Here is a 22644-nt window from a genome sequence, read left to right as displayed (position 1 = left end):
TTGAGAGAGTGAGGGGATTTGATATATGGGCATGTAGGAAGGGTGAGTTGTGAATTTGATGGATGGACATGTAGGAAGGGTGAATGGGTTTTTGATAGATGGGCATGTAGGGAGGGTGAGTGGGTTTATGATTGATGGGCATGTAGGGAGGGTGAGTGGTGTTTTGGTAGATGCGCATGTAGGGAGGGTGAGTGGGGTTTTGATAGATGCGCATGTAGGGAGGGTGAGTGGGTTTTTGATAGATGGGCATGTAGGGAGTGTGAGTTGGTTTTTGATAGATGGGAATGTAAGGAAGGTGAGTTGTGAATTTGATGGATGGACATGTAGGAAGGGTGAATGGGTTTTTAATAGATGGGCATGTAGGGAGGGTGAGTGGGTTTATGATTGATGGGCATGTAGCGAGGGTGAGTGGGGTTTTGATAGATGGGCATGTAGGGAGGGTGAGTGGGTTGTTGATAGATGGGCATGAAGGGAGGGTGAGTGGGTTGTTGATAGATGGGCATGAAGGGAGGGTGTGTGGGGTTTTGATAGATGGGCATGTAGCGAGGGTGAGTGGGTTGTTGATAGATGGGCATGAAGGGAGGGTGTGTGGGGTTTTGATAGATGGGCATGTAGGGAGGGTAAGTGTTTTTTTGATAGATGGACATGTACGAAGGGTAAGTGGGTTTTTGAATGATGTGCATGTAGGGAGGGTGAGTGGGTTTTTGATGGATTGGCATGAAGGGAGGGTGAGTTGGTATTTGATAGATGGGCATGTAGGGAGGGTGAGTGTTTTTTTAGGGAGGGTGAGTGTGTTTATGATAGATGGGCATATAGGGACAGTGAGTGTGTTTTTGATAGATGGGCATGTTACGGGAGTGAGTGGGGATTTAATAGATGGGCATGTAGGGAGGGTGAGTGGGGTTTTGATGGAATAGCATGTAGGAAGGGTGAGTGGGTTTTTGATAGACAAATAGGTAGGGACAAAAACTCAGGTTAAAAAGGTGGTATGTTTGTGTGTCAGTCAAGTAAAAGGCTAAACAAACTATGAGTTGTAATCTTCAACTGTTTTGTTATACATAATGCCTACTTTTTGAAGGCAGGGCAGGGAAGGGCAGGGTAGGGCAGGGCAGGGTAGGACTGGACAGATAGACAGAACAACTTGGACAAAAAAAACAATATGTCTGCATTTATAGGTGAGGAGATTTTCATATAAAAATATTTTGAACCTTAAATAAGTAATTATAAAAAGTATAAATGCTTCTCAAAAACAATTAAATTTCAAGAAATTTATATGGAAACTATCAATCCTTTAAATATAACACCTACCAGGGGAAATTATTGCAATAGCCCGGAGTAACGCTTCCTCACATTTGCTCAATTTCAGTGTGAGTATTTTCTTTGACAGCTTAAATTTGGACATAAGCAAATCTTCACTGTAGACTAGCCGCATGGCTTGAAAGTTGATGCTTTGTTTGGAATCTCGCAGCGTGAATGTCTTAGCTCCGTGGTTAAGACTCCGCATTCCTCCGATAAGACCAGTCTCAGTTCGTGATTCTGCAATTCACACACAATTTTCTATATTTTATGTAATATTTAGAAGTGAAATAAAATCTGTTACAGAGACGGCATACTCTACTATTTCACCACTTTTAACCCAAATTCGTAAGTCAAATAAAATGGGCAATCATTTTTATTGCATGCAAGATAATTATCTGACTTGATAAGTTAGGTACCGTAGTTTGAATCGTTTGGAGCTCTTGTATGAAGTTTCAATACAATACATCAAGTTGTTGCTGTGATATTGAATTATGCAAGCTTACATATAAAACCTTAACAAGAATCTCTAAGTCATAGAATAAAGGGCCATCATTTGCATTATATTCAAAATCGAGTTATCTTTGATTTAATAAGAAGGTTGGGTAGATGGAACACATGTCTAAAGTTTCATTGTAATACATGAATTATTTGCTGGGATATTGATTTAAATGTGGTAACATGTAAAACCTTAAAAATAATTTCCAAATCAAAATGAAGGGTAATAACTTGCCTTAAATGCAAAATAAAGTAAGCTAACTTGATTATTTAAGTAGGTTAGATGACTGAGTAGTGTAATATTGACACTTGTCAAAGATATATACTTTTGTGTGCTTCATGCAAAATCCTTATCAGAATTTTCAAGTCAAATAATAAAAGGCCATAATTTGCATATTTTAGAGTTATCTAACTCAATTAAATAGGTTGGATGATTGGAATACTTGCCCTAAGTTCCAAAGCAATACATTAAGCATTAGCTGAGATTTTTACTTAAAAGTGCTTACATGCAAAACCTTAACCAATGTGTGACGCTCGCTAGGGTGAGTAGTATAGCTCTCCTTATTCTTCAAGCTAAAAACTGTCAACAGAAGCCAAATAAATGAACACATAGCCAAGTGATGAAGCCAGAGATATGGGATATAAAATTACCTCAACATTTTCCTACAGTTTAGGTTATACGATTTCTATTGCCTTGACTGTGAGGAAAGCTGATACATGTACAAGTCCGCTTCCTGGCCCTGATTTCTTGAAACTTCTTAAGTCCCTTATAACAGGATTAAGTTAATTAAGCTCACTATTTTTGGTTTACTATAAATTGCATAATATTAACTTCTTTAAGAGTTTTCATACTTTGGATAGGAATTATCATTACGAAAATCACGTTAAACCGTTTTTCATTGATCAAGATTCAATTCAAGTGTATTTTGGCTAATTGCAATAAGCTACTTAAGCCTGTTAAGCTTAGATCTCTAGAAATTGGGGCCTGGGTAGAAACCAGTACTGTGTCCATTTGAGAGGTCGTGAGGAAGTATCCCTAGTGGAGATCAAACCCACAAATTCTTGGGTGAGAGGGGGGACACCTATAGCCAGACTGGTCTCACTCTGGTGGGGATCAAACCCACAAATTCTTGGGTGAGAGGGGGGACACCTATAGCCAGACTGGTCTCACTCTGGTGGGGATCAAACCCACAAATTCTTGGGTGAGAGGGGGGACACCTATAGCCAGACTGGTATCACTCTGGTGGGGATCAAACCCACAAATTCTTGGGTGAGAGGGGGGACACCTATAGCCAGACTGGTCTCACTCTGGTGGGGATCAAACCCACAAATTCTCGGGTGAGAGGGGGGACACCTATAGCCAGACTGGTCTCACCCTGGTGGGGATCAAACCCACAAATTCTTGGGTGAGAGGGGGGACACCTATAGCCATACTGGTCTCACTCTGGTGGGGATCAAACCTACAAATTCTTGGGTGAGAGGTGGACACTTATACCACAAAACTGCTGCCATCCTAGTGGGGATCAAACTCACAACATCTTGAATGAGAGGTGGACACCTATACCACAAAACTGCTGCCATTCTAATGGGGATCAAACCAACAACATCTTGGGTGAGAGGGGGGACACCCATAGCCAGATTGGTCTCACTCCGGTGGGGATCAAACCAACAACATATTGCGTGAGAGGTGGACACCTATAGCCAGACTGGTCTTACTCCGGTGGGGATCAAACCAACAACATATTGCGTGAGAGGTGGACACCTATAGCCAGACTGGTTTCACTCTGGTGGGGATCAAACCCACAAATTCTTGGGTGAGAGGGGGGACACCTATAGCCAGACTGGTCTCACTCTGGTGGGGATCAAACCAACAAATTCTTGGGTGAGAGGTGGACACTTATACCACAAAACTGCTGCCATCCTAGTGGGGATCAAACTCACAACATCTTGCATGAGAGGTGGACACCTATACCACAAAACTGCTGCCATTCTAATGGGGATCAAACCAACAACATCTTGGGTGAGAGGGGGGGACACCTATAGCCAGACTGGTCTCACTCCGGTGGGGATCAAACCAACAACATATTGCGTGAGAGGTGGACACCTATAGCCAGACTGGTCTCACTCTGGTGGGGATCAAACCAACAACATCTTGCGTGAGAGGTGGACACCTATAGCCAGACTGGTCTCACTCCGGTGGGGATCAAACCAACAACATATTGCGTGAGAGGTGGACACCTATAGCCAGACTGGTCTCACTCTGGTGGGGATCAAAACAATAACATCTTGCGTGAGAGGTGGACACCTATACCCAGACTGGTCTCACTCTGGTGGGGATCAAACCAATAACATCTTGCGTGAGAGGTGGACACCTATAGCCAGACTGGTCTCACTCCGGGGGGATCAAACCAACAACATATTGCGTGAGAGGTGGACACCTAAAGCCAGACTGGTCTCACTCTGGTGGGAATCAAACCCACAAATTCTTGGGTGAGAGGTGGACACCTAAAGCCAGACTGGTCTCACTCCGGTGGGGATCAAACCCACAACATCTTGCGTGAGAGGTGGACACCTAAAGCCAGATTAGTCTCACTCTGGTGGGGATCAAACCCACAAATTCTTGGGTGAGAGGGGGGACACCTATAGCCAGACTGGTCTCACTCCGGTGGGGATCAAACCAACCTCATCTTGCATGAGAGGTGGACACCTATCCCATGAGACCACTTTAACCATGCATACGTTTTTGTTTGAAAGACTAACTGATAAATCAAACTAAAATAAACATGAACATGATAATTTCTTTTCTCCAAAAGTTATTTTGCTAAAAAACAATAGTCTAGTATGACAGTCAATGGTTTCAGTTCAAAAATTTATAATACATGTTTAAATTCAAGAATTAAAAAGCTAAAATTGCAATTTGTCTTGGGACCATACCAAATTGCAGGTAAACTTGCCTCGAATCAAGGTTGACTGGTCATCAATTTCAAGATCTCGAAATCCTGGAATATGTTTTGAGAATTTCACAGTCTCCACAATTTTCAAGTGGATGTATCCAACACTTTTTTCAAGGATCTGTCGCCGCATTTCATTGACGTCCATTTCGAAGTTTGGCTGTAATGAAAATTATATTTTAATACACACACACGTATGAGTAAAAAAATCATTTTCATAATTTTGGATGTTTAATGCTATATAGGCTTTTAGTTAAAAGAGTTATGGAAGTGTGTTGCATAATGTCCTATTTTGGTAACAACCTTCTGCCCTCGTGGAGACTAGAATGTGCACCCTCCTGCCTTCAAAGAGTTAAATGCTTACGATAATCAAATATTTCTTTTGTTTTGATTGAAGCTTTAAATTTTATTATAAATTCATACAAACAGACTCTTTTGGTAGTATAGACTTGCTATTACTGTCATTAGGCATGATTTCTACAATTTTTTTATGAAATTAATAATGTTCTATTTTTTCACTGACAGACACAAATGTGCTCTTTTTTCCCTTAGCATCCTGTCCTTTTTCTGCAGCACCCTGTCCTTTTGAAAACCTGGTAAAACCCTATATTATTATATATAATATTAATGACATAACAATTTATGTGATGTCATATGTATGACCTAATTTGAAAGAAAACGTGACAATATACTCTGCTCAAAATACATGACAAGAGTTGTTGAATTAAATATAATATTATGGGGGTCATTATTAATATAATTATCATTTAACAGGAAATAGGGCATTTGAAAAATCTTCTTATGTATTAAAGTGGAAAAATTAAGAAAAAAATCATTGCTTTCATTCTTGTATCCTTGCATTTTTTAAAATTCTATTTAGACCACATAAAATGAAATCCTAATACTTTCCATCATCTTTTCAACAAATAAGCTCAATTTTGAGGAGAAAATTTGGAAATATTGTGATGATTGGATTCTAATTTTGGAGGTGAAAAAAAACACAACAAAGTTGTAAGCTGAAATTGAACTGAAGTATCACCTCTCCCGACGCATTGGTCATGGATGTTGAACCCTCTGGCATTCCACTCGACTGTTTCTGGAATGGAAATTCTGTGTAGATATCATTCGCTTGAGTAAGACTGTGAACAATCTTCTCCAATTCGTCTGGATCCCCTGAAAGAGACAAGAACATGTTGGATCTGCATTATCGTACATTGATTCTTACTTAGCTACCACTGTATCAGACCATTTTAATATAATGGCTGATTTCTTTCCTCATCGCAGACTCGTGTCTCCGACTTTGAATGAGAATATGTTTCATAAGCACAATTGTCAACCGGTTTGTTGGAAAGGTAAATTGCCTTATTCAGAAGACCAATGTAAATTGCCTTATTCATCTGACCAATGTAAATTGCCTTATTCATATGACCTATGTAAATTGCCTTATTCATATGACCAATGTAAATTGCCTTATTCATATGACCTATGTAAATTGCCTTATTCATCTGACCAATGTAAATTGCCTTATTCATATGACCTATGTAAATTGCCTTATTCATCTGACCAATGTAAATTGCCTTATTCATATGACCTATGTAAATTGCCTTATTCATCTGACCAATGTAAATTGCCTTATTCATATGACCTATGTAAATTGCCTTATTCATATGACCAATGTAAATTGCCTTATTCATATGACCTATGTAAATTGCCTTATTCATCTGACCTATGTAAATTGCCATATTCATATGACCAAAGTAAATTGCCTTATTCATATGACCAATGTAAATTGCCTTATTCATCTGACCAAAGTAAATTGCCTTATTCATCTGACCAAAGTAAATTGCCTTATTCATCTGACCAATGTAAATTGCCTTATTCATATGACCAATGTAAATTGCCTTATTCATCTGACCAATGTAAATTGCCTTATTCATATGACCAATGTAAATTGCCTTATTCATCTGACCAATGTAAATTGCCTTATTCATCTGACCAATGTAAATTGCCTTATTCATCTGACCAAAGTAAATTGCCTTATTCATCTAACCAATGTAAATTGCCTTATTCATATGACCAATGTAAATTGCCTTATTCATATGACCAATGTCAATTTTGTACAAGGAGATTGGATTCCTTTATTGAGAAAGGACTAAAAAAAGGTTTAAAACCAAAAATCTGTAAAGAAACCAGCCATATAACAGTGTCACAGTGGTAGTTGTCGTGAAAAAATACATTGCTTATTAATAGTCTGATAAAACCTCTCAAATCATGTACCAATGTCAACAATATGAACATTTCACACTTTTTATACGTACACAACATGAATAGCTTATTACTTTAAAATACTTGTTCACATGTACATATTAAGAAAATTTTCTTACCATAGACAGGCTGGGTTCGGCGGACATTTTTTGCCTCTGAGCACATGTCTGTACCAAGAGATGAGTGTCCATGTTCACTTTGATCCTCCCTTTGAAGAGGACGTTTTGATATGACAATGTTTGTGTCCTTGCAAGAAGCCGGTCCTACATGATATCTAGTATCCTGGCTCACACCTTTCTGAGCATGTTCTTTCCTGTTTGTCTCAGCACTAACATGAGTCGTTGTCTTAGCATCAACATTAATCATTGTCTTAACACCAACATTAGTCATTATCTTAGCAACAGCATTAGTCATTTTTTCAGCCCGATTGTTAGTCATTGTCTCAGCACCAGCATGTTTAAATGTTGTTAAATCAGCTTCTCCTTGAAAAGAACTAGTACTCTGGAAATTATTTGTTTTAACATCATCACTTTGAATATGTCCAGATAGTTCATTATTATCAATCAGGTGTTGTTTCTCTTTCTTTCTCTCAGTGTCCTGCTGTATCTCAGGGTTTTTACTACACTGCCTCATTTCAGATGGGCTCGTTGAAAGCAATTTAAGTAATTTTTCACTTTTCAAACCTCGCGTATGAGGTTTTGATGGATTGACCCCAGCCAAGGAGGAAGAGGGATAGTGGGCTGATGAGGAAGTGAAGTATTTTTGATCGTTTTGTCCATGCAGATTCTCTTGAAGTGAATGTTCTTTCAATGTACCAGTATATTTCGGTCCCCCATACAGTAACGTGTTCAAGCCATCGCCAGTATGGCTACCGCTCATTTTTTTATGACTTTGATGTCGTGACTTCAGTAATTTTTGGTCAGACACATTTGAAATGTTACATGATGCTTCCAGTGTACCATTTGCGTGCATGGATGAAGTTCCATGCATTTGATCATTGTTATCAAAGCCATTAGTCTCATGTTTGATAGAAGCTTTGGTAAAAGTTCCAGTGTTAGGATCAAGGGAGCTAGTGTTTCCTTCCATAGAAAGCTTATTACAAAAGTTTCTTGGACCTTGTGAAAATGTAGCCTCTTTGGACTCTTGAAAGCTACTCCGACCTGGTTGTCCTCCACTTCTGTTGGGAACATCATCATATTGAGTGACACCAGACTTGTTCTTTCCTACGTGTGATTCACCATGCTTTGACTGGTTAATTGACATCTGTCTATTTTTTATTTCAAACTGATTCTGTGGGCTAGGAAGAAAACATCTGTCGACCATACTGGTGAATGTTCGAGAGTGTGGAACATTGTCTTTTATGAGACGATCAAGAATTATTCTGTCCAAATCTACTTCTTCGTCCACAAAAATCCGCCTAGAATTTAGCAATATGAAAAAATCCGAGTATTCCATTTCCTTTATAGAAATATTGTCTCTGACAGAGACTTTTGATTTCAATTGTCAACTGTGAACTAAACTGGCTTGCTTTTGAATAGAAAATTGTCTTGTCCGCGACATTCAAATGCAACTGAGCCAATTAAAACTGGCATTACTTTTAATAACAATGAAGGTATTTCATAACTTGAAAGATCTCTACAAATTCAGGTGATTGTTTTACTTTCTTATATTTTTGTATAGAATCTGGTCTCTGTGAGTCTATCACCAACTGTCACCTGGAATAGCAACTATGGCTCTGAAATAGAAAGATATATATCACATTAACGTCCAACATCCATATTTTATGTAACTTCATATATGAGGGAGGTTCATACCTACATTCTTATCAAGCTATTGCTATCAACAGACTTGCTGACAGTAAATAAACTTTTGATCAATAACCAGACAGTAAAATGTTATTGTTTCTAAGCAAGGAGTCACATTTTAAGTGTGTCTGTAATTCTAAAAAAAATTGATTAAAGTTTATTGATGTTATTTTAGTACCGGTAATTGTATTTAATTACTTTTAAGTACATGTTCAATACGCAAGTCCGTTTATTACAAGTAGCTAAATGTCTCTTGCTCGAAAACACAATACTATGTCTTTTTCACAGAAGTTCTAGCAGCTGATAATTGTTGCTAATGAAAAAAAGTTGGGGTATGCTTGAGGATGAGGGATTCATGACCCCCCCCCCCCCCCCCCACAAAAAAAAAAGGGAAAAAGGGCTAATTGAACCTTTTTTAATTGTTTCCAAAGTCATTTATATTTTCATTTCAAGTTGGTTCATACAGTTTTTTTTAATGCAAATGTCTAAGAGAAAAAACAACAATCGTTACAACTGTACAATAGTCTGAAATTAAAAGCTCTCAATCCTGGTTTAAGGATTAGTCCTGAACTTTAGATCCCCTGTTTACACTAAGAATTTACAGTTTTTACAATGGCTTCCAATATGCAACTTTCAAAGCAAAAGTACACTTGATTCAACCATGGTTTGGATAATTCTTCACTCTATCATGTAATGCTTATTTGTATTACACATCAAATTCCAACACACATACTATTAATTCTTTTTAAGACATATATCACTCTATCATGTAATGCTTATTTGTGTTACACATCAAATTCCAACTCACATACCATTAATTCTTTTAAGACATATATCACTCTATCATGTAATGCTTATTTGTGTTACACATCAAATTCCAACTCACATACTATTAATTCTTTTTAAGACATATATCACTCTATCATGTAATGCTTATTTGTGTTACACATCAAATTCCAACTCACATACTATTAATTCTTTTTAAGACATATATCACTCTATCATGTAATGCTTATTTGTGTTACACATCAAATTCCAACTCACATACTATTAATTCTTTTTAAGACATATATCACTCTATCATGTAATGCTTATTTGTGTTACACATCAAATTCCAACTCACATACTATTAATTCTTTTTAAGACATATATCACTCTATCATGTAATGCTTATTTGTGTTACACATCAAATTCCAACTCACATACTATTAATTCTTTTTAAGACATATATCACTCTATCATGTAATGCTTATTTGTGTTACACATCAAATTCCAACTCACATACTATTAATTCTTTTTAAGACATATATCACTCTATTATGTAATGCTTATTTGTGTTACACATCAAATTCCAACTCACATACTATTAATTCTTTTTAAGACATATATCACTCTATCATGTAATGCTTATTTGTGTTACACATCAAATTCCAACTCACATACTATTAATTCTTTTTAAGACATATATCACTCTATTATGTAATGCTTATTTGTGTTACACATCAAATTCCAACTCACATACTATTAATTCTTTTTAAGACATATATCACTCTATCATGTAATGCTTATTTGTGTTACACATCAAATTCCAACTCACATACTATTAATTCTTTTTAAGACATATATCACTCTATCATGTAATGCTTATTTGTGTTACACATCAAATTCCAACTCACATACTATTAATTCTTTTTAAGACATATATCACTCTATCATGTAATGCTTATTTGTGTTACACATCAAATTCCAACTCACATACTATTAATTCTTTTTAAGACATATATCACTCTATCATGTAATGCTTATTTGTGTTACACATCAAATTCCAACTCACATACTATTAATTCTTTTTAAGACATATATCACTCTATCATGTAATGCTTATTTGTGTTACACATCAAATTCCAACTCACATACTATTAATTCTTTTTAAGACATATATCACTCTATTATGTAATGCTTATTTGTGTTACACATCAAATTCCAACTCACATACTATTAATTCTTTTTAAGACATATATCACTCTATGATGTAATGCTTATTTGTGTTACACATCAAATTTCAACTCACATACTATTAATTCTTTTTAAGACATATATCACTCTATTATGTAATGCTTATTTGTGTTACACATCAAATTCCAACTCACATACTATTAATTCTTTTTAAGACATATATCACTCTATCATGTAATGCTTATTTGTGTTACACATCAAATTCCAACTCACATACTATTAATTCTTTTTAAGACATATATCACTCTATCATGTAATGCTTATTTGTGTTACACATCAAATTCCAACTCACATACTATTAATTCTTTTTAAGACATATATCACTCTATCATGTAATGCTTATTTGTGTTACACATCAAATTCCAACTCACATACTATTAATTCTTTTTAAGACATATATCACTCTATCATGTAATGCTTATTTGTGTTACACATCAAATTCCAACTCACATACTATTAATTCTTTTTAAGACATATATCACTCTATTATGTAATGCTTATTTGTGTTACACATCAAATTCCAACTCACATACTATTAATTCTTTTTAAGACATATATCACTCTATGATGTAATGCTTATTTGTGTTACACATCAAATTCCAACTCACATACTATTAATTCTTTTTAAGACATATATCACTCTATTATGTAATGCTTATTTGTGTTACACATCAAATTCCAACTCACATACTATTAATTCTTTTTAAGACATATATCACTCTATTATGTAATGCTTATTTGTGTTACACATCAAATTCCAACTCACATACTATTAATTCTTTTTAAGACATATATCACTCTATCATGTAATGCTTATTTGTGTTACACATCAAATTCCAACTCACATACTATTAATTCTTTTTAAGACATATATCACTCTATTATGTAATGCTTATTTGTGTTACACATCAAATTCCAACTCACATACTATTTATTCTTTTTAAGACATATATCACTCTATGATGTAATGCTTATTTGTGTTACACATCAAATTCCAACTCACATACTATTAATTCTTTTTAAGACATATATCACTCTATTATGTAATGCTTATTTGTGTTACACATCAAATTCCAACTCACATACTATTAATTCTTTTTAAGACATATATCACTCTATGATGTAATGCTTATTTGTGTTACACATCAAATTCCAACTCACATACTATTAATTCTTTTTAAGACATATATCACTCTATGATGTAATGCTTATTTGTGTTACACATCAAATTCCAACTCACATACTATTAATTCTTTTTAAGACATATATCACTCTATTATGTAATGCTTATTTGTGTTACACATCAAATTCCAACTCACATACTATTAATTCTTTTTAAGACATATATCACTCTATCATGTAATGCTTATTTGTGTTACACATCAAATTCCAACTCACATACTATTAATTCTTTTTAAGACATATATCACTCTATTATGTAATGCTTATTTGTGTTACACATCAAATTCCAACTCACATACTATTAATTCTTTTTAAGACATATATCACTCTATCATGTAATGCTTATTTGTGTTACACATCAAATTCCAACTCACATACTATTAATTCTTTTTAAGACATATATCACTCTATTATGTAATGCTTATTTGTGTTACACATCAAATTCCAACTCACATACTATTAATTCTTTTTAAGACATATATCACTCTATGATGTAATGCTTATTTGTGTTACACATCAAATTCCAACTCACATACTATTAATTCTTTTTAAGACATAAATCACTCTATGATGTAATGCTTATTTGTGTTACACATCAAATTCCAACTCACATACTATTAATTCTTTTTAAGACATAAATCACTCTATGATGTAATGCTTATTTGTGTTACACATCAAATTCCAACTCACATACTATTAATTCTTTTTAAGACATATATCACTCTATTATGTAATGCTTATTTGTGTTACACATCAAATTCCAACTCACATACTATTAATTCTTTTTAAGACATATATCACTCTATGATGTAATGCTTATTTGTGTTACACATCAAATTCCAACTCACATACTATTAATTCTTTTTAAGACATAAATCACTCTATGATGTAATGCTTATTTGTGTTACACATCAAATTCCAACTCACATACTATTAATTCTTTTTAAGACATATATCACTCTATCATGTAATGCTTATTTGTGTTACACATCAAATTCCAACTCACATACTATTAATTCTTTTTAAGACATATATCACTCTATGATGTAATGCTTATTTGTGTTACACATCAAATTCCAACTCACATACTATTAATTCTTTTTAAGACATATATCACTCTATGATGTAATGCTTATTTGTGTTACACATCAAATTCCAACTCACATACTATTAATTCTTTTTAAGACATATATCACTCTATGATGTAATGCTTATTTGTGTTACACATCAAATTCCAACTCACATACTATTAATTCTTTTTAAGACATATATCACTCTATTATGTAATGCTTATTTGTGTTACACATCAAATTCCAACTAACATACTATTAATTCTTTTTAAGACATATATCACTCTATCATGTAATGCTTATTTGTGTTACACATCAAATTCCAACTCACATACTATTAATTCTTTTTAAGACATATATCACTCTATGATGTAATGCTTATTTGTGTTACACATCAAATTCCAACTCACATACTATTAATTCTTTTTAAGACATATATCACTCTTTGATGTAATGCTTATTTGTGTTACACATCAAATTCCAACTCACATACTATTAATTCTTTTAAAGACATATATCACTCTATCATGTAATGCTTATTTGTGTTACACATCAAATTCCAACTCACATACTATTAATTATTTTTAAGACATATATCACTCTATGATGTAATGCTTATTTGTGTTACACATAAAATACCAACTCACATACTATTAATTCTTTTTAAGACATATATCACTCTATGATGTAATGCTTATTTGTGTTACACATCAAATTCCAACTCACATACTATTAATTCTTTTAAAGACATATATCACTCTATTATGCAATGCTTATTTGTGTTACACATCAAATTCCAACTCACATACTATTAATTCTTTTTACGACATATATATCACTCTAAGATGTAATGCTTATTTGTATTACAGATCAAATTTCAACTCACATACTATTAATTCTTTTTAAGACATATATCACTCTTTGATGTAATGCTTATTTGTATTACACATCAAATTCCAACTCACATACTATTAATTATTTTTAAGACATATATATCACTCTAAGATGTAATGCTTATTTGTGTTACACATCAAATTCCAACTCACATACTATTAATTCTTTTTAAGACATATATCACTACATGATGTAATGCTTATTTGTGTTACACATCAAATTCCAACTCACATACTATTAATTCTTTTAAAGACATATATCACTCTATGATGTAATGCTTATTTGTGTTACACATCAAATTCCAACTCACATACTATTAATTATTTTTAAGACATATATCACTCTATGATGTAATGCTTATTTGTGTTACACATAAAATACCAACTCACATACTATTAATTCTTTTTAAGACATATATCACTCTATGATGTAATGCTTATTTGTGTTACACATCAAATTCCAACTCACATACTATTAATTCTTTAAAGACATATATCACTCTATTATGCAATGCTTATTTGTGTTACACATCAAATTCCAACTCACATACTATTAATTCTTTTTACGACATATATATCACTCTAAGATGTAATGCTTATTTGTATTACAGATCAAATTTCAACTCACATACTATTAATTCTTTTTAAGACATATATCACTCTTTGATGTAATGCTTATTTGTATTACACATCAAATTCCAACTCACATACTATTAATTATTTTTAAGACATATATATCACTCTAAGATGTAATGCTTATTTGTGTTACACATCAAATTCCAACTCACATACTATTAATTCTTTTTAAGACATATATCACTACATGATGTAATGCTTATTTGTGTTACACATCAAATTCCAACTCACATACTATTAATTATTTTAAGAAATATATCACTCTATGATGTAATGCTTATTTGTGTTACACATCAAATTCCAACTCACATACTATTAATTCTTTTAAGACATACTATATCATTTATTACCGATGCAGGCTAAAGTTTCAAATCGTTCAGATTCTGTTCAAGGAACTCAACCATTCAGGACTTCAGGTCTGAAAATACAACAAAACAGTTATGGGTAATTAGGTACTGTTATACATCTTCCAGAAAATGGAATTCTAATATGTGTAAACTGTATAGGTCCATGTTTTATGGAATTAATTGCTAAGACCTTTTGAAAACAAAACATGGGAAACATAAAGGTAAAATGACTAAGATGTGATACCAGACATGTAGTCTGAAAGCAAGAATTAGTTGTCACGTGTGATAAACAAAAAAGTCATGTGACTACAAATGCAAAAGCCAGTTGTATTTTTGCCCGATTGATTGTCAACTCATGTAAGTTTCTTACCAATTTTGATATATATACACGAGAATTTACTAATGTAACACAAAAAGGAATGCATTGCTTAGTCTTTCGATGGCTGTATTGATCACCATTCATGTTTTTCATAGTTTCCGAGAACACTTCGAGATGAATATCCAGGAATGCAAACGCACGTAGATAGTACTACAATGTCACATATTTATATAAAAAGCAGCCATAATTTTCAAATACATGCCTTCCAATTGTTCAGTAATGGTTTTCATTTGTTATACAAGTATTTTGTGTGATACAATTTGTACAAAAATGCATTTAGGGATGTAGAGTGACAGCCACATTCACAGTTTGGTACACTGAACTACGTATTGTGAAAAACACTGCCTCTATCAGTCCATAAACATTTAATGTCGATAATATCGACCAGCCACAGTTTTCGGTATTTAGTCATTTCCATTCACAGTTTGGTACATTGAACTAAGTATTGTAAAAAAAAACTGCCTCTCATCAGTCCAGAAATAATATTGACCAGCCACTGTTTTCGGAATTGAGTTATTTCCATTCACAGTCTGGTACATTGAACTACATGTAAGTATTGTAAAAAATACTGCCTCTCATCAGTCCAGAAAAAATATTGACCATCATGTGTTTTTGATATTAAGTCATTTCCATTCACTGTTTGGTACATTGAACTAAGTATTGTAAAAAATACTGCCTCTGATCCGTCCAGAAATAATATCGACCATCATCAGTTTTTGATATTCAGTCATCCCCATTCACTGTTTGTTACACTGAAAGAAGTTATGTGAAGATAGCTGATGCGATCTTATTTGTCCAGAAATAATATTGATCATCTTCAGCTTTTGGTATCAGGCTAAATACGTTTAACAAAAAGGAAATGTAAAATGTTTCATATCATCTTAATAAGATGACTTAGTAGTTCATTTTTATGTAACCAACAGACATTAACAAACATTTAGTTTCTTTCTTTACAATTTTCTAGTCATGTTTCAAAAATTGTCATCAATAAACTTTAACAAATATAATGTACAATTAATTAAATAAATTTCTACAAAATTTATTAATGAACCGGCCTCCTATATCCAGCGCGTAAAAGGTCTTAAATAGAGGTTGCCCCTTTCCAGGGAGTGCCAATAAGCTAATTCTCTGGTAGGTCCATTAACCATTATGTTAAAATTTGATACCTGTAGACCCACTGTTAATTTGTTATCATTTGAAGGGGTGATGTTGGCAAGTATGTTAAATAAATGACTGGATTCCAACGTGCAAATGTCCATTTTGAAATAGCTGGTTTTTAGTATAAATTGAAAAAAATATTTATTTTGATCAATCCTTTAGAAAGAATGACAACTTCAAAGCATGATCAAAGGTTTTACTGTGGTAATTATACGTGAAAACTAGACAAGTGGTAATAATAAACAAAACAAACAGAATTGAGAAGGAAGCTTGGCAGCTTAAACTCTGTCTCACATCTATATATGCTCAAATATTGTCAACAACTTCAAAATATGTAACAAACACTTCTCAACAATAGGCTGTAGGTTGATTGGTTGATTGACATTATCACGTGATGTTACCAATGATTATCATGTGATGTACCAATGATTATCACGTGATGCTACCAATGATTATCACGGGATACTACCAATGATTATCATGTGATACAACCAATCATTATCACGTGATACTACCAATGATTATCATGTGATGTACCAATGATAATCATGTGATGTACCAATGATTATCACATGATGCTAGCAATGATCATCACGTGATGCTTCCAATGATTATCATGTGATACTACCAATGATTATCACATGATGCTACCAATGATTATCACATGATACTACCAATGATTATCACTGATGTACCAATGATTATCATGTGATGCTTCCAATAATTATTATAAGATACTACCAATGATTATCACGTGATACTACCAATGATTATCACGTGATGCTACCAATGATTATCATGTGATACTACCAATGATTATCACATGATGCTAGCAATGATTATCACGTGATACTACCAATGATTATCATGTGATACTACCAATGATTATCACATGATGCTAGCAATGATTATAATGTGATACTACCAATGATTATCACGTGATACTACCAATGATTATCACGTGATGCTACCAATGATTATCATGTGATACTACCAATGATTATCACATGATGCTAGCAATGATTATCACGTGATACTACCAATGATTATCACATGATGCTACCAATGATTATCACATGATGCTAGCAATGATTATCACATGATACTACCAATGATTATCACGTGATACTACCAATGATTATCATGTGATACTACCAATGATTATCACGTGATACTACCAATGATTATCACGTGATGCTACCAATGATTTCAATAAAGGTTTAAAATATCCGTCTGCTTAGTAACAGTCTCTGTTGGCGAGTGGATCAGTTTTCTAAAAGAAATATTGACTGTACCGGCTTGAGATCACACCCCACTTCAACCAGGTTGTTGTTTTTTATACTTGATTGTATTTTTTTCTGCAATTTCGGTATCAAAGTAAAATTATTATAATATACAGATGCATTACCAGGAAAATTGTTTTCGGTGCGAAAACATGAGGGATTCCCTTTAACCGAAAATATTTGCTTTAATACAGCTTTTTTGTTTGAATGTTGATTGTGCTGAAAAACAATGTGGTCAAATGATGTTTTTGCAGGTACAAGACAAGAAGTCTTTTTAAACAAGAGGAATTAAGTACCATTCTTTATTGTATAAGAACTTGAATATATAAGTTTAAGCAATATAAAAATTAGTCTTTCTAACTGTACATGGAAGGAATTTAAATTATGAATATTTTTTATGGCAAATCGTCTATTATTTTAGACTGTATAAAAATGTGTACCAAACATAAATATATACATGCCTTAGTGTGGAAAAAAGCCTTTCCAAGACCCATAGTTAGCATATTGTGTGAACACTTAATTCTGCACATAACATGTTGCATCGATTTTTTTTTGTTTTATTGATGTAAAGAAGTTCAGCGAAATAATGGTTAATGTTATGATAAATTTGAGAGAGAATCTTCTAACTAAAATGTAAACACATAAAAGAGTCATGCAAGATTTTAAGAAGAGTCATACACCACGAGTATGTGGGATGCAACATACATGTACACCATTCTGGTATCGACTTAACCAGAAATGATTTATCTTTAACAATGGCATGTAACAAGTACTTACTTCCTTTCATCCTTCAATATGTAAATGAATGTGCAAACATAATTTGATCTAAGACTAAGAAAGGTCACCAGTAAGATTAAAGATAAGTAGAGAAATTGACATAACAAAGCAATGAACACCACAATGTATAATTATAAATTCACTATAAATGTATTCATTAATGATGTGTAAATGTGGAAACATGACTTTAAAAGAATTTTAGAGATGTAAACAATGATGTTTGGCGCAAAATAATTAGATGATACTACAAATAAATACTAATCAATGATTCATTTTGTCACAGACCTACATTTGTATAAACCAATTCAAGGTTGGTGATTTTGTCACAATATTTAAACCACTAGAAATGATTACCGATTGCATATGGTTAATATAACAAATGAAACATAAAAACTCATATAGCATGCTGGTATATATCAAAATCAAGAGGTATTTAATTTCAATTATAAAGATCCATATTTTTCATGACTGAAATGGTCAAATTTTCAGAGTGTTTGCGATCTGTATTGGAGGAAAACTATTTTCTGGTGAAAGGGTAGTCTATATAAAAAGCTGCTTCAGAGTCTTGGACAATTTTTTGTTTTAGTTTAGGAGGTAACATAATGAATGTCTGAATGTTAAAAAAGTTCCTTTAACGAGCATATTAGGGTAAAAAGAGTATGCATTCTGTTCATACCCAGTGATCGAAATTAGCACAAGCCCTTCACTGGTAAAATGTCTTGCGGGCTTGCTCAAATTCTGAATTTTATATAGCAGGGCTTGTTCAAAAATATGATTCCATGCAATAGTATAAGAATTCGGGCTTGTTCATCTAAAAGTCTAATTTCGATGACTGCATACCCGGCACATAGTCCAAATAATTGTACGTTGACAGATTTTTTTTAGATTTTTGATATGGCAAATCCTTCACATACAAATTGTTTAGTATCAAAAGTGGGTAGTTGTTCCGATCAGGATTCCGGGTTAAAGCATATAGCGTCTATAAAATATCATAAAAACAAGAAATATTACCAGATAATGTTATTTTATATTAGTTCCGTACACAAAAAAATAAAAATCCAACTTATAATTATGAGTTTGACGGCTTTTTTTCATTTCATTTTGACAAAACATAACGATATACCGTATTATATCATGCATAGGACGCACTTTTTTACCCCCAATTCTCGTCTTAAAAATTGCCTGCGTCCTTTCTATGCTATTAGAATTTCATCTGTTTTTTTCCAAGTCCATTTCAGGTCGAAAATATCGGACCAGGGAAGAACGCGGTAATAGTAAGTATCTGTACTGCGTCACCGAAAAGAACAACTGACATAGGTAAAATCACGCAAGTGAACACACGCAGAAATATATTGAATGTTTACTTTAAAATGATTTATTGAGAAATAAATTGAAAAAAACACGAGTGTTTACTTTTTTATAAAAGGGACGCTACTCACAAAATCTCGATGTGAGTCAGCACTTTAACTGGATTGAGTTATAACGGTAACGGAAATCGGGAAAGGAGGTAAATATCAATTAATCGTTGTTTATGATTTTAATGTTTCGATATTTTACAAAACATTTTGTATGTAACTGTTTTAAAAAATTGATAAAGGAATGTGCATAACGCAAAGTAGCATTATTGTCACTATCAAATCTTTTCAAATGTGCGAAGGTGTGAAAAACACCCGCTGTCTGTCATTAGAAAAACATCAATAGAACAAACTATTGTGATGGTAATACCTTATGGTTGTTTGTTCGCACTTTACCCGATGTGCCTTCCGCTGGCAAGGCTAATTACCGACACTTAATTATGCCGACATGCTTTAATCCGCACAGCGACAAGCCTTATCAAAACAATCATCAGTTTTGTTGCGATTGCAACGGTTGCAACTGTTGACTGTCATTCAGAAGGCATGTCGAGACTATTGCAACGGTTGCAACGGTTGACTGTCAGTCGGGACTATTACGGCATTTGTATAAGTCTTATAATATGCGTAAATGTTCTCAAAATGTCAAAACATATATCATTGTTGTGTACGCTAAATTACCAAAATACGACGATAATTATCGAAATACACAAGACAGTTATCAAAATATGCCTTATATACAATTTTTTGTTTGTTTTTTACTTCAATATATATGTTATAAATACTTGACCAACCTGAATTTTTCGGCTCCAATTTTGACATTTTTCCGCTGCGTCCTATCTTATATATTAAGGGTTTTTACCCGTTTTCTCAACTATTTTTTTGCCTGCGTCCTATCTATGCTAGCGTCCTATACATGATATAATAGGGTATACATGAAGGGTACCTGCAAGGCTTTAGGGCACAGTTTTAAATCGCTCGGAACATTTCGGCCATGGCCGAGTTGTTATGATTGTATAACGAGGTCTATGTCGAAGCTTTGTTGGAGGAGGCCGAGCTATTACGATTGTATCGAGTTGTTCCCCTTCGCATAATTGTTGTCTGTGTCAGTCAACTTTCGTTTTATTGGAAAGGTAAACAACTTGTTTTAATGCACTAAATGCTTGTTTAGTGCAAAATAACATTTCACTTACATAGTAAAATATGAATATAACTCTTTATGATCAATTTCAACCATAAAATACTTCACTTAAAACAATTTCAATATTTTTAAAACACCCCCGTTTTTTGCACATTCCCGTTCAGACGTTAGGGATTGGAAGAATCCCGTATACAACACGTCTATTATTTTAGACTAACCCGGCACATACATTTTGATATTGCATAAATACTCATTTATTTGTTGATGAAATGGTGAAAAATTACTTCGATCATGGTTACACCACATTTATAGTCAATAATATTATTTTATTTACATAAATCGAGCCACTGTCATAAATGCACAGATACCTGTTATCAATGTGGCTTGTGCAAGCATGTAAATTGTACTACATAATTGAAGATAACTTTTAAATTTAAGATAGACATGTTCTGTGACATACCATGTTTTTGTTTAAAGTTCCATCGCAGTATCACAGTCCGTGGCAGTATCATTCAAAAGGTTTAAATATTGGAAATTTACATAAATATTTGTTGATGTTTACCTTTCGAGTGTGACATGAATTTTCGATATAGTCAAAACGGACACTTTACAGACGGCGTGTCTCATTTTCTTTATCCCCAAACTCGAATACGACGCAGGCCGAGCTTAGAAAACAAACATGTGCAAGAATTCAAATTATCCCAGAAATTTTGTAAAAGGAAATTTAAGAAAGTTGAAATGAATTACACTTACCGTGCCATACAAATTCCATTCTTATTAGGCCATTGAACTTCAAATCGTCCCACCAGGGAGTAGGATAAATTGGTGGTCGTAAATTGGTCCCAGGTCGCACTAGTTAACATAACTTGTGTGAACATGATATTGAAATAAGTTAGAAAAAAAAACATCCAGATCTAGAAATAAACATTTCCCAAGATCCCAAATAGCCATCTTATATCAATTAATTCATCCAAAGGGTTAATTTGACCATGTTTTTAGAAGGAATACTTGCCTATTCGACTGCATGAAGACAGCATATAAACCTCTAGGTAGATCATTCTTGGGCAGTATATCCATCACCTGGGACCCATATCTAGGCAAACCCTGAATGTGTCCAGAGACAAGCCGTAATATTCATAACTTAGCTCGACAGAAGCATGAAACCTATGATGAATGAAAATGGGAGCCGGGCGGGGAATCAAAGATGCTTGCCAAACTGAAACTGCCCCGACTCCAAAACTAGCGTAGACAGAAACATACTGATCTTGTTCATAAAGGTGGTCGAGGGACTGGTGCTATCTTGGATCAATAACAAATACTCCTACTCCTACAAATGTAGGTGCCATCTATATATTTATGCATCATCAAACATTCTGAGCCGATAACCGTATTTATCTTGATCATACAAATGGTTAAGAAAGACCGTAATTTCCGACTTGAAAGTCTTCAACACCATATAAATTATAATATATATTATATGAAATAGTTCAAGTGTATGTGCATTGTATTAAGTGGCCACCTGCGGGAGAAGGTCGAAGTGGCTCCTTAAGACAGGTGACCACTTAGTCCAGGTGGGAATTTTCCGCCACCGAGGC

At 33.8% G+C, this 22644-nt stretch overlaps 1 protein-coding gene across 1 annotated transcript in view; it reads right to left on the bottom strand.

Annotated features, from left to right (window-relative positions):
* The window catches only part of LOC128205521 (uncharacterized), a 29550-nt gene extending 7914 nt beyond the window's left edge, over nucleotides 1–21636 (bottom strand). Inside the window, exons 1-6 of the mRNA XM_052907249.1 lie at nucleotides 21510–21636; nucleotides 14963–15030; nucleotides 7130–8745; nucleotides 5785–5918; nucleotides 4749–4905; nucleotides 1309–1536 (exon numbers count right to left, since the gene is read on the bottom strand). Of these exons, the coding sequence (XP_052763209.1) occupies nucleotides 1309–1536; nucleotides 4749–4905; nucleotides 5785–5918; nucleotides 7130–8465 (1855 nt within the window). The 5' untranslated portion in view covers nucleotides 8466–8745; nucleotides 14963–15030; nucleotides 21510–21636. The remainder of the gene's footprint in view (nucleotides 1–1308; nucleotides 1537–4748; nucleotides 4906–5784; nucleotides 5919–7129; nucleotides 8746–14962; nucleotides 15031–21509) is intronic.
* Nucleotides 21637–22644: the final 1008 nt, after the last annotated feature.

The sequence above is a fragment of the Mya arenaria genome, chromosome 10 (assembly GCF_026914265.1).
Source record: "Mya arenaria isolate MELC-2E11 chromosome 10, ASM2691426v1".
NCBI classification, from domain to species: domain Eukaryota; kingdom Metazoa; phylum Mollusca; class Bivalvia; order Myida; family Myidae; genus Mya; species Mya arenaria.
The sequence above is the reverse complement of the archived record's forward strand: the minus strand, read 5'-3'. Positions and strand labels throughout refer to the sequence as shown.